This window comes from Littorina saxatilis, linkage group LG11, assembly GCF_037325665.1.
Source record: "Littorina saxatilis isolate snail1 linkage group LG11, US_GU_Lsax_2.0, whole genome shotgun sequence".
Lineage (NCBI taxonomy): Eukaryota > Metazoa > Mollusca > Gastropoda > Littorinimorpha > Littorinidae > Littorina > Littorina saxatilis.
The window spans coordinates 39805174-39815943 of record NC_090255.1 but is presented as its reverse complement, the minus strand read 5'-3'; the positions used below and the strand labels follow the sequence as shown (position 1 = coordinate 39815943).

The 10770-nt window shown below is 42.1% G+C and overlaps 1 protein-coding gene across 3 annotated transcripts in view; it reads right to left on the bottom strand.

Moving 5' to 3' along the window:
* Window positions 1-6135: 6135 nt before the first annotated feature.
* Window positions 6136-10770, bottom strand: part of LOC138980437 (ras-related GTP-binding protein C-like) — a 14775-nt gene continuing 10140 nt past the window's right edge. For 2 of the 3 annotated variants that reach the window (XM_070353317.1, XM_070353318.1), the window contains 2 exons: window positions 8069-8208; window positions 6136-6370 (listed from right to left, as the gene is read on the bottom strand). In XM_070353317.1, the coding sequence (XP_070209418.1) occupies window positions 6207-6370; window positions 8069-8208 (304 nt within the window). In that variant the 3' untranslated portion in view covers window positions 6136-6206. Of the gene's footprint in view, window positions 6371-7121; window positions 7513-8068; window positions 8209-10770 lie in introns of those variants that run through there. The other variant, XM_070353319.1, reaches the window with a different exon arrangement.

Sequence of the window (10770 nt, the reverse complement as noted above, 5' to 3'; positions counted from 1 at the left end):
GAGACTGCATACAAAGTTGACCTGTGTCCGCCCCAGCCAAGATTCAAACCCATGACCCCCGGATCACAAGTCCAGTGCTCTTCCAACTGAGCTACCAGGGCCCCAAACGTTGGACTTCAGCTACTCATGTTTATTATACAATTTAGTTCTTAGGTGTTGCAGGTAGCTCTGTCTCCTCCTTGGGGATGAAGCTACCAGGGGGAGGGATTGTGTTGGAGGTGCGGGTAGAGGGGTAGCCCTCCCAATGCTCCCCCTTGGACCTCCCTAGTCTAGGACCCTGGGTCTTCGCGAGGTGGCCTTTGTGGCGTAATCCCTCCGGACTAGCATAACGTTTCCCTATCCCAAGACCGACCGTGCGTGGTCTATGACCACATCCTCTACGAGGTGACCCTATCAACTAGGCAGCGCAAGCCCCTAGGCGAAACACGGCGGATCTAGAGGAGAGAACCTCGATAAAAAAACCTGAGCTGCCATGAAGACGGAGCATGTTGGCTGAGGACAGCGGGCAGACCTCCTGTGCCGACACCCATCTACAGGAGAAAACCAGGCATGCACGCATCAAACCCAACATGGCCATACAAACGCCGGGAACGCAGAAGAAGAAGAAGAAGTTCTAAATAAATTGAACAAATCTTCAACAAAATAAGCTGCACTTTTTTTTTATCACGTGCAAATCTTGTTTTCACCTGCTTATTTTCACCACACGGAAATGTATTGTTTAATTGCGGGCAAAAAGACCAAATGGCACAACTTGGATCTGTCACCAGTCCTAATAAACACAATTGTATAATAAACATTCATTCAGGCAAGACATAAACACAGACATCGACTTCCTACACTCACGCAGGTAAAGAGAAACAAGTCGCGTAAGGCGAAATAACAACATTTAGTCAAGCTATCGAACTCACAGAATGAAACTAAACGCACTGCTTTTTTCACCAAGACCACATACTCGTAGTTTCGTCAGTCCACCGCTCATGGCAAAGGCAGTGAAATCGACAAACCATGCAGAATAGTGCGGTAGTGGTCGCGCTGAGCAGGATAACACGCTTTTCTGTATGTCTATTCTTTTTTGCTTACTGAGTTTGTTTTTAATCCAAACATATCATATGTATACGTTTTTGGAATCAGGGACCGACAAGGAATAAGATGAAATTATTTTTAAATCGATTTCGGAAATTTAATTTTAATCATAATTTTCATATTTTTAATTTTCCGAGCTTGTTTGTAATCCAAATATAACATATGTATATGTTTTTGGAATCAGAAAATGATGAAGAATAAGATGAAATTGTTTTTGGATCGTTTAATAAAAAATATTTTTAATTACAAGTTTCTGATTTTTAATGACCAAACTCATTCATTAGTTTTTAAGCCACCAAGCTGAAATTTTGTTTGTTTATTTGTTGCTTAACGTCCAGCCGACTACGCAGAGCCATATCAGGACGAGGAAGGGGGGGATGAAGGGGGCCACTTGTCAAGCGATTCCTGTTTACAAATGCACTAACCCATTACTTGTGTCCCAGAAGGCTTTAGTAAAACTAAATTAATACCTACTGGAAGATTACCAGTTTCCAGTATGTTAAAATAGGCTTAACCTATCTACTGCTGGACTTACATCAGAACACTAACAGATTAAACTATACATGAATCGCGAGACAAGCGGCAAGAGAAGAGATTTTTGGAAAAAATACAGGTGAATGAGCAAGAAGGCAGAAAAAAGAAAAGAATTCATGAAGAAAAAGAGAGCATGACAGGAAAGAGGAACCAAAAATCTACCTAACAGCAAACTAGAAAGCTCCTGCGGTTCCAAGCTGAAATGCAATACCAAAGTCCGGCCTTCGTCGAAGATTGCTTGGCCAAATTTTCAATCAATTTGATTGAAAAATGAGGGTGTGACAGTGCCGCCTCAACTTTTACAAAAAGCCGGATATGACGTCATCAAAGGTATTTATAAAAAAAATGAAAAAAACGTCCGGGGATATCATTCCCAGGAACTCTCATGTCAAATTTCATAAAGATCGGTTCAGTAGTTTAGTCTGAATCGCTCTACACACACACGCACAGACAGACAGACACACAGACACACATACACCACGACCCTCGTCTCGATTCCCCCTCTATGTTAAAACATTTAGTTAAAACTTGACTAAATGTAAAAACAGTGCTTGCATGCCCCTAAATTAAAATATGAAGACTTGAATCAACAATGACACAAAGTCCCAGCACCATTTACCTTCTTGTCTATTCTGTCCGTCCACTGTCAAGACCGAAAAGTGGAACTTTCGGTGAAACTGTTTTGTTTTGTCTAAAATTATGGAGTCATTCTGACCTCTTCCACTCTGGGGGGCAAACGCTTCACCAGAACATGTGACAATACAAAACTTTCTTGAACAGACAAATTCCCGAAATAACTATTGGATTTGTATGGGTCATAAAAGAGTGATCGAGTACCCTTGCTTTTGCGCAGAAAAATATTGACATGTGCTTCCTGAACATGTGTGTGTGAGACACACCCTCTTGCTAGTGACTGGCCTGTAATGTCACGTGAGAAAGTTTCCCAGCGTGGACTGGGTGGCCGAGTGGTAACGCACTTGCGCTCGGAAGCGAGAGGTTGCGAGTTCGACCCTGGGTCAGGGCGTTAGCAATTTTCTCCCCCCTTTCCTAACCTTGGTGGTGGGTTCAAGTGCTAGTCTTTCGGATGAGACGAAAAACCAAGGTCCCTTCGTTGTACACTACATTGGGGTGTGCACGTTAAAGATCCCACGATTGACAAAAGGGTCTTTCCTGGCAAAATTGTATAGGCATAGATAAAAATGTCCACCAAAATACCCGTGTGACTTGGAATAATAGGCCGTGAAAAGTAGGATATGCGCCGAAATGGCTGCGATCTGCTGGCCGATGTGAATGCGTGATGTATTGTGTAAAAAAAATTCCATCTCACACGGCCTAAATAAATCCCTGCGCCTTGAATATGTGCGCGATATAAATTGCATTAAAAAAAAAATTTAAAAAAAATTAAAAAATCCCTGCGCTTAGAACTGTACCCACGGAATACGCGCGATATAAGCCTCATATTGATTGACTGATTGATTATTTCCATTGTGACATTACAGGCCAGTCACTAGCAAGAGGGTGTGCCTCAAACATGTGTACAGGAAGCACATGTCAATATTTCTCTGAGCAAAAGCAAGGGTACTCACTCATTTACAAACCATACAAACCTAACAGTTATTCCTGAAAATCGTCTATTCAAATTCACACTTTCTTTCTTTCTTTATTTGGTGTTCAACGTCGTTTTCAACCATTCAAGGTTATATCGCGACGGGGAAAGGGGGGAGATGGGATAGAGCCACTTGTTAATTGTTTCTTGTTCACAAAAGCACTAATCAAAAAATGCATATTAACATCAAGTAACAGATTTCTTCAGTCACACATGAGGCAATGATGCTATTCAAATCCTTCGACCATACTGCACACATATACATGTACATACATGTACCAGTAACTTCAAAACTCGCATCACAAAACACATCCGTCACTTATTTGTAACGTCAGCTCGCAATGTTTCACTGCCACACATCAAGACTGAAGTTAATTTACACTTTATATTCTCACGCTCATTCATGAGTTCAATCCTGTAATTCTTTTACAGCAAGCAACAACAACAAAATACAGAAACATAATGACCTGTAAATCCGTTTCCCTTTCATTCACAGGTAAAATAACAGAAAAAAAGTGACTGTGAATCATTTCCACGCTATACCTGATGAATTCTTTTACCCAGAGACACTCGCTCTTTCTTGCTTTGTTTACGAACAAAAGAGAAAAAAATATGCAGATGAAAAAGTGAGGATTTGAAGTTCAGTCACAAGCATTGGCACAGTTCATGGAGCATGAAAACAGAAATGGATACGCTTGATCAATCACACATGTGCATGCATCCATTACAATTTCAGAAATATACAAAGTAACATGCTAAACATCATTTGTAACTTGCATGCAAGCATATCCATCATCAAAAAATGTATCATTTGTAAAAAGTATTAAATAATAATTCAATGATAATTTTCCTTCAAATCAAGTCCGTCTATGTGTAAAGTGACATGTTGTCGCATGAGTCCGACAGGCTTAGACAGCAGGTTTGTTGCATGCAAGCATATCCATAGTCAACAAATGTATCTACTGTATAGCCAAAAGTATTCAATAATAATTCACTGATAATTTTCCTTCAAATCAAGTCCTTCTTTGTGTAAAAAGACAGGTTGCTGAATCAGTCCCACAGAGCTAGGGAACACGTCTGGTCACAGTGCAAACATGGACTCAACTTGTTGCTCTGCAGTCTCGTCAGACCGTTCCTTACACTGCTACTGAGCATAGGTGTGATCATCATCTTCTTCTGCTAATTTAACCATAAGTGACAGTTTACTGACCACAGGTGAGGTGTAACCATCCTATTTTTTCAGGTAATTTAATCACACGTGATAGTGTTTAGGAGAAAGGGACAAGACTGGCACTACTCTCTGTCCAGGTAATGTGCTACAAACTGCCGGCTGGTGAAAATGTACTGATTTATTTACATTTTGAGTTTTTTGGACTGAACAGAGTTGAATCTCTCTACATGCAACACATGTAGTTTGCAAAATCAGAAAAACAATGGTGACTGCCCATGAGAGCGAGAAATTTTAGTTTGCGTCCTTAAAAAAAAATTGAGCAGGTTATTTAAAATTTGTCAAAAAATTAGATATTCCCCTTAATCTCATGCCCTGTTACATGCATGTAGTTTTACGTCCTCTTCCCCATTTCACTTCCTCCAAAGATGTGTGCACTCTGAAAGCTGATGATGGGTGTGTGGGTAACTGTATATTGTTCAGTTTCACAGAGAGAACATTAAACCCTTACGTCTGGCATTTTCGGATAAAAAAATCTAAAGCTGCAGGAAAACGAAATGTTCAACGTTCAGTCTCACTGGTTCACATTCACTTTAACAGAGATAGTGTTAAATGGTTACTCCTGGTATTCTCCAAGTCAAAATCTGAAACTACTGGAAAACACACTGTCCAATCTTCAGTTTCATCGCTTCATATTCACTTCCACAGACAGTTTGCAATAAATAAAATGCATCCACCATATTCTCCTGCTTGATTTGAATGGTCTCTGTGACTGAGAAACCGATTTAGTGGAAACCAGACTTCCTATGTGCTTGCAAATAGTTGTCTTCTTCCTCTTCTACATTCATCGGCTGTGACTCCCACATCCAATCATTATGCTTGTAGGTGTATGGCCTTTCTTCCTTGTCATTTTAGGCAGCTATGCTCCATTTTCCAGGGTTTTTGCTGCGTATTTATTTGTTTCTTCATGGATAACCCATCAAACTCTGACATGGATCACAGGATCTTTTTCTTGCTTTCTTGGTCTTGTGTTCGTGTGTATGCACAAGGTCTGCACATAAGTTGACTCAGGGAATCACTAACATTTTCATCCTTCACCCACCAGATTTAAATCCCGGACCTTCAAGCTTAAAAACTAACGTCATTACCAATACGAAGTTTACGAAAAGAAATTGTTATTTTGTTCAAACACTAGTGATGAAACTCGCCACTGTGAAGACCAGTGTTTGCCAGCACAGAGGACGCCTAGCTGAAAAACAGATTTGCATTTCTCACTGTGGAAGTCTTAGGTTGAATGTGAGAAGTCTGTAACCTCCGTGTGCCCTTGATGGCTGGAACACAGACACTCACCTCGTACACACCGACAATCACAAAGGAGGAACTGATCGGAGAGGATGTTTGCCACAAGTTGAAGAAGATAACCTTGGTCAAATAAAAGAAAAGGGGTGGGAGAGGAGAGGTACAATGTGATGTGAGGTCCTCCTAATGAGAGGACACCTCCCAAGTAAGGACATTTCTTGTTGTCCCTGTGTCTGTTATCGTGACCAAACTTTGCATGTGGCAGATCACCCACAACGTAAGGATTAGGAAACAGGGACACTTTGAAATAGTCCAAAGGGTGTCTGTCCTTTCATCGGCAGGTGCCACTGTATGGGGGGGGGGGGGGGGGTAGAAAAGCGCAGAAGGAGTGGGAGGGAAGGTATGTGGGAGATGGGGAGGCATGGGGGGTGGGGGGAGGGGGAGGGGGTAGGGGGTAGGGAGGAGAAGATGCCCAAGAAGACCAGGACGAACAACGGTGACTAAAGACTAGCAGCTTCATGAGGCGGCGCCCTCTACACTGCCGTTGTGATGGAGCAGGTTGTGAGAGGTTGCCATGGCGGCGCGACCGTCAGAATTGTTGGTAGAGGCCACCTGCTTCCGGACGTCAAACACTTGCTGTATCGCCTTCTTGAAGCACATGAAGTTATAGTCTATCAGACCTGAAAGTACACAGGGCAAAGATATAAAACACTTGCTGTATCGCTTTCTTGAAACACATGAAGTTATAGTCTATCAGACCTGAAAGTACACAGGGCAAAGATAATAAAACATTTGCTGTAAAATCTAACTCTTCTTGAAGCACGTAAAATTATTTTATCAGACCTAAAATAAAACACAGTAAAAAAGAAAAGTAAAAAAATTTAAAAATTACTTGCTGCATGGAGTATCCCTTAAATGAAATTAATAACCTGTTTTATGCACAAACAGAAATGAGGTTCTTTAAGGCTAAAAATAAAGCAAGCTGTTCCAAGCTGCATGCCTCTTTCCTCTTCCCCGTCTGCTTCTGCATTCATAAGCGACAACTCCCCCATATGCTGAAATAGCATACGAGTGGACTTTTACTTGTATGTTGGTTTTCAGTGTCGTTCATTCTATAAAAGACAGAAGAATACCTTGTCGATCAAAGCTGTTTTTTGACCTCACGCATGTAGAGTGCAGGGTTAAGGTGCACGAAGCAAAAGTGGGTGCCACCCAACCAGGAGAGAACAAACCGCGGGATTTGTTTCATTGAAATCACAACAAATCTCAATTTCAACTAATCCAAAACCACATCTCACTCCCACCCAGTTGGTAACTTTCTTATGCACCTCAGCCTTGGTCACCCAATAAACATAGACCTGTGACGTACCTTGTCGGTCACCCTATAGACATAGACCTGTGACGTACCTTGTCGGTCACCCTATAAACATAGACCCAGACCTGTTTACCCCCATAAGTGTTTTGGAGTAATGCTCAGCCCCAAAAATAGTAATCCTGGCACAAAAATAGTAATCATCCAGCATTCGTCGCCAATTACAACGCACATGACAACTGTGTCTGCGAAACACAATCATGCACATATATCCATCATTCACAAACAAAACACATCAGTCAGTTTTTGTAGTCATCATAATTTCAAAGAAGATCACATCAAAAGCACATGCATCACTGATTCTTTTTCTTTTGCTCGTAGTAGGCCTTTTTCAGTGTGTCAAGCGCTTCTCTACTGTACTTGCGCTTGCCGAATGAGTGAGGGCGAGACTTCACCACTAGAATAAGGCTCTCCAGCGTCTCATCAGACAGACATGATCTCTGGTCAGTCCTGTGCTTTTTCACCCCATTTTGCCATTGAAAAAAACAATGCCAAACATGTGAATTGATAATAAAAAAAAAAGATTAAAAAAAATTAATATTTTTTTCATTTATGAAAATCGTAGTCTTGACACGGAAAGCGGAATGGCGTATTTTTTGCAGAAAATCGTAATAAATTACGCCAAAATCGTAAGGGTAAACAGGTCTGTAGACCTGTGACGTACCTTGTCGGTCACCCTATAGACATAGACCTGTGACGTACCTTGTCGGTCACCCTACAGACATAGACCAGTGACGTACCTTGTCGTTCACCCTATAGACATAGACCTGTGACGTACCTTGTCGGTCACCCTATAGACATAGACCTGTGACGTACCTTGTCGGTCACCCAATAAACATAGACCTGTGACGTACCTTGTCGGTCACCCAATAAACACAGACCTGTGACGTACCTTGTCGGTCATCCAATAAACATAGACCTGTGACGTACCTTGTCGGTCACCCAATAAACATAGACCTGTGACGTACCTTGTCGGTCACCCAATAAACATAGACCTGTGACGTACCTTGTCGGTCAAAGCTGTCCTCGCGCAGGATACAGACGAGGGCCAGGTGTCGGTTGACCTCACGCATGTACAGCACGTTGTTGGTGTTGAGTTTGATGATGGATGACGAGTTGCCGTCAAACGCACCATCGTCTCGCGCCCTGCAACGTCAGTCATGTCATGCGGTCAGTATCGCTATCACTAGTCAATTGAAAAATAAGTTGACAAAACTGAACAAAACTGAGTGGTTCATGACACTCTTCAAAACACAAATCCACTATGAACAATATATGCATCAGTCACTTTAAAATAAGTGTACGAAGTGAGAAATAAAGTGACTTAAAAGAGCTCTAAATGCATACATTCTTTTGTTTCTCAGATCTTAAGTTTCTCAGATCTTAAAATAGTACTCTACCTAATTTTTGTGCGGTTCTTAAGTGTATGAACATATAAATTGATAAAAATTGATACCATATTTGGACATTTGACGAAACACTCCCCTTAGTTAAAAGAGGCCACACTATCTTTCTTTCTTGCACACACACACACACACACATATGCACATGTACGAACACACAAACACACACCTTCAAATAACACTGTTTGATTTCTCAGTTCGTCATCAGTGTTCCACCGAAAGCACATGATTACAATTTATCTTTATACATACCCCCCCCCCCCTCCCCAACAGCTGAGACTCAGAGTGTGCATGAACTGGAGTGTCAGTTTTGCTGTTTCTTCTTCACAGTGCTCAACTCAGCAGTAAGCATATTTATTAGCTTTGTGTAGGGGATTTGTGGAAAGAGGGGAATACATACAAGACAGCTGTAAACAAGATAGAAATGCTTTCAGATCTCTTCTCATCCTCAAAAATGCAAATTGGGCTCTGGCAAAGAGGGGGGGGGGGGGGGGGAGTTTAGGATATTCAGTGTAGAGATACACGACTGTCAGCAGTGTCTGTCAGTACAGCCAGGGACTGTGTGACGAAAGTCAGTACATAATTATGGGTTCTAGGACAATCCCCCCCCCCCCCGGACTTCACCCCCCCGGGACTTTTCCCCCCTAGGACTTCTCCCCCCTGGTCAAATTCCCCCCCCCCCCCCCGGACTTATCCCCCCCGGGTCTATTCCCCCCCCCCCCCCCGGACAATATCCCCCTGGGTATTCATTTCATACTAGTTTCTTCATGCATCATCGTTGATATCACACTAGAAGAGTAAGGCGCACGTGAGCTAACATTTTTTTGTTTCGGTCACTGTGGAAAGTTGCATTCCCCTGCGTGAAAAGTGTGCTCCTGTTCTGCTTTTTGTAGTGTTTTTTTGCTTCGTTCGCCTCTTCCATATTGTCAAAGACGCAAATCACGTCTTCTTGAGGAACAAAAGCCAGGGCAGCAATCTTGCGTACTGTCAGAGAACTTCACTGCCCTCAACTTCACAATATCACCTCTTCCTCGCTTTCCAGAATGGTTGTGGTCATTGATTTTCTTCTTCAGCTGTGTTTCTTTTACGTGAATCTTCGCCTTACATCCACGATCTCGCCTCTTGTTACACTCCCAACATTCTACACCTTTGGTTAAGTCATTTTGTTTTACGTAGACATGATTTTCAAACAAAATGCAGCGAGCACCTCTTGTTGTCAAACTAAACTCCATTGTGTACTACCCTGAAGCAAGGTCAAAGTAAAATAATCCCTTTAATATAACACCTCTGAGCTTTAAAATACTGATTTATACTCACTGATGAACAAAACCCAGCCAGGGCAGCAATCTGAGTTCTAAAATACTGATGAATGCTCACTGATGATTTCTATGATCCGCAGCAAGGGAAGAAAGTTAACGATAATAATCACTTGTGAAATTGATTGGTTTTTTTGGGGTTTTTTTTTGGGGGGGGGGAGAGGGGGGGGGGGGGGGGGGGGGGGGTTGTCCTAGGGGGGTATTGTCTAGGGGGGAAATTGACCCGGGGGGAGTTATCCTAGGGGGGAGTTGTCCAGGGGGGGGATTGTCTGGGGGGGGGGAAGTCCAGGGGGGGTATGTCCGGGGGGGAATTGTCCTGATACGATAATTATAATTATGAACTCAAGTATCAACATTAACCCTTTGTTTTTCCTTGCACCAATTTTTCACTCAGAAAACATGTTTCAACTAACCATATGACTAAAAAACACTGAGCCCACATTGTTAATACATGTATCATTTCTGTCTGAATCATCCATTACAACTCCTCTCCTGATCCGTTGGAAATGATTTAGCTGTCAGTTGCTTCAGTCACATCACTTTACTGTGATTTTGAGTGTCAATATTGTCTGTAAGGGCTTAAATCTGATTAGACGCCATTGTTTCTGCACAACAAAACAGGCCGAGTCAAACCAGGCATTCTGAACTGTTAAAGGACAAAGTGGAAATGTTTCCTTCTAATCTATGTTCGTACAACATATCCAACTTTACCAAGAATTCAACCAAAATCCATATCTTTTTGTTGCAGGTACTTTAGCCCTTTATCAACACCTCTTAAAATCACACGATGCATGTATTTAACATTATAACAATGCATTAACAAACCTTCTCCTTCACTCTTGAAATATAAAATACAGACAAGGTGAAAGAATATGGTGGGGGTCTGGTGTTTGGATATGGGGTGGGGATGGGAATGGGGTAGGGAAAATGATACAGCGGAGAGCGCTACAAAGTGCAACCACAGCTATGTATAATCTGCCGGAGAGTCA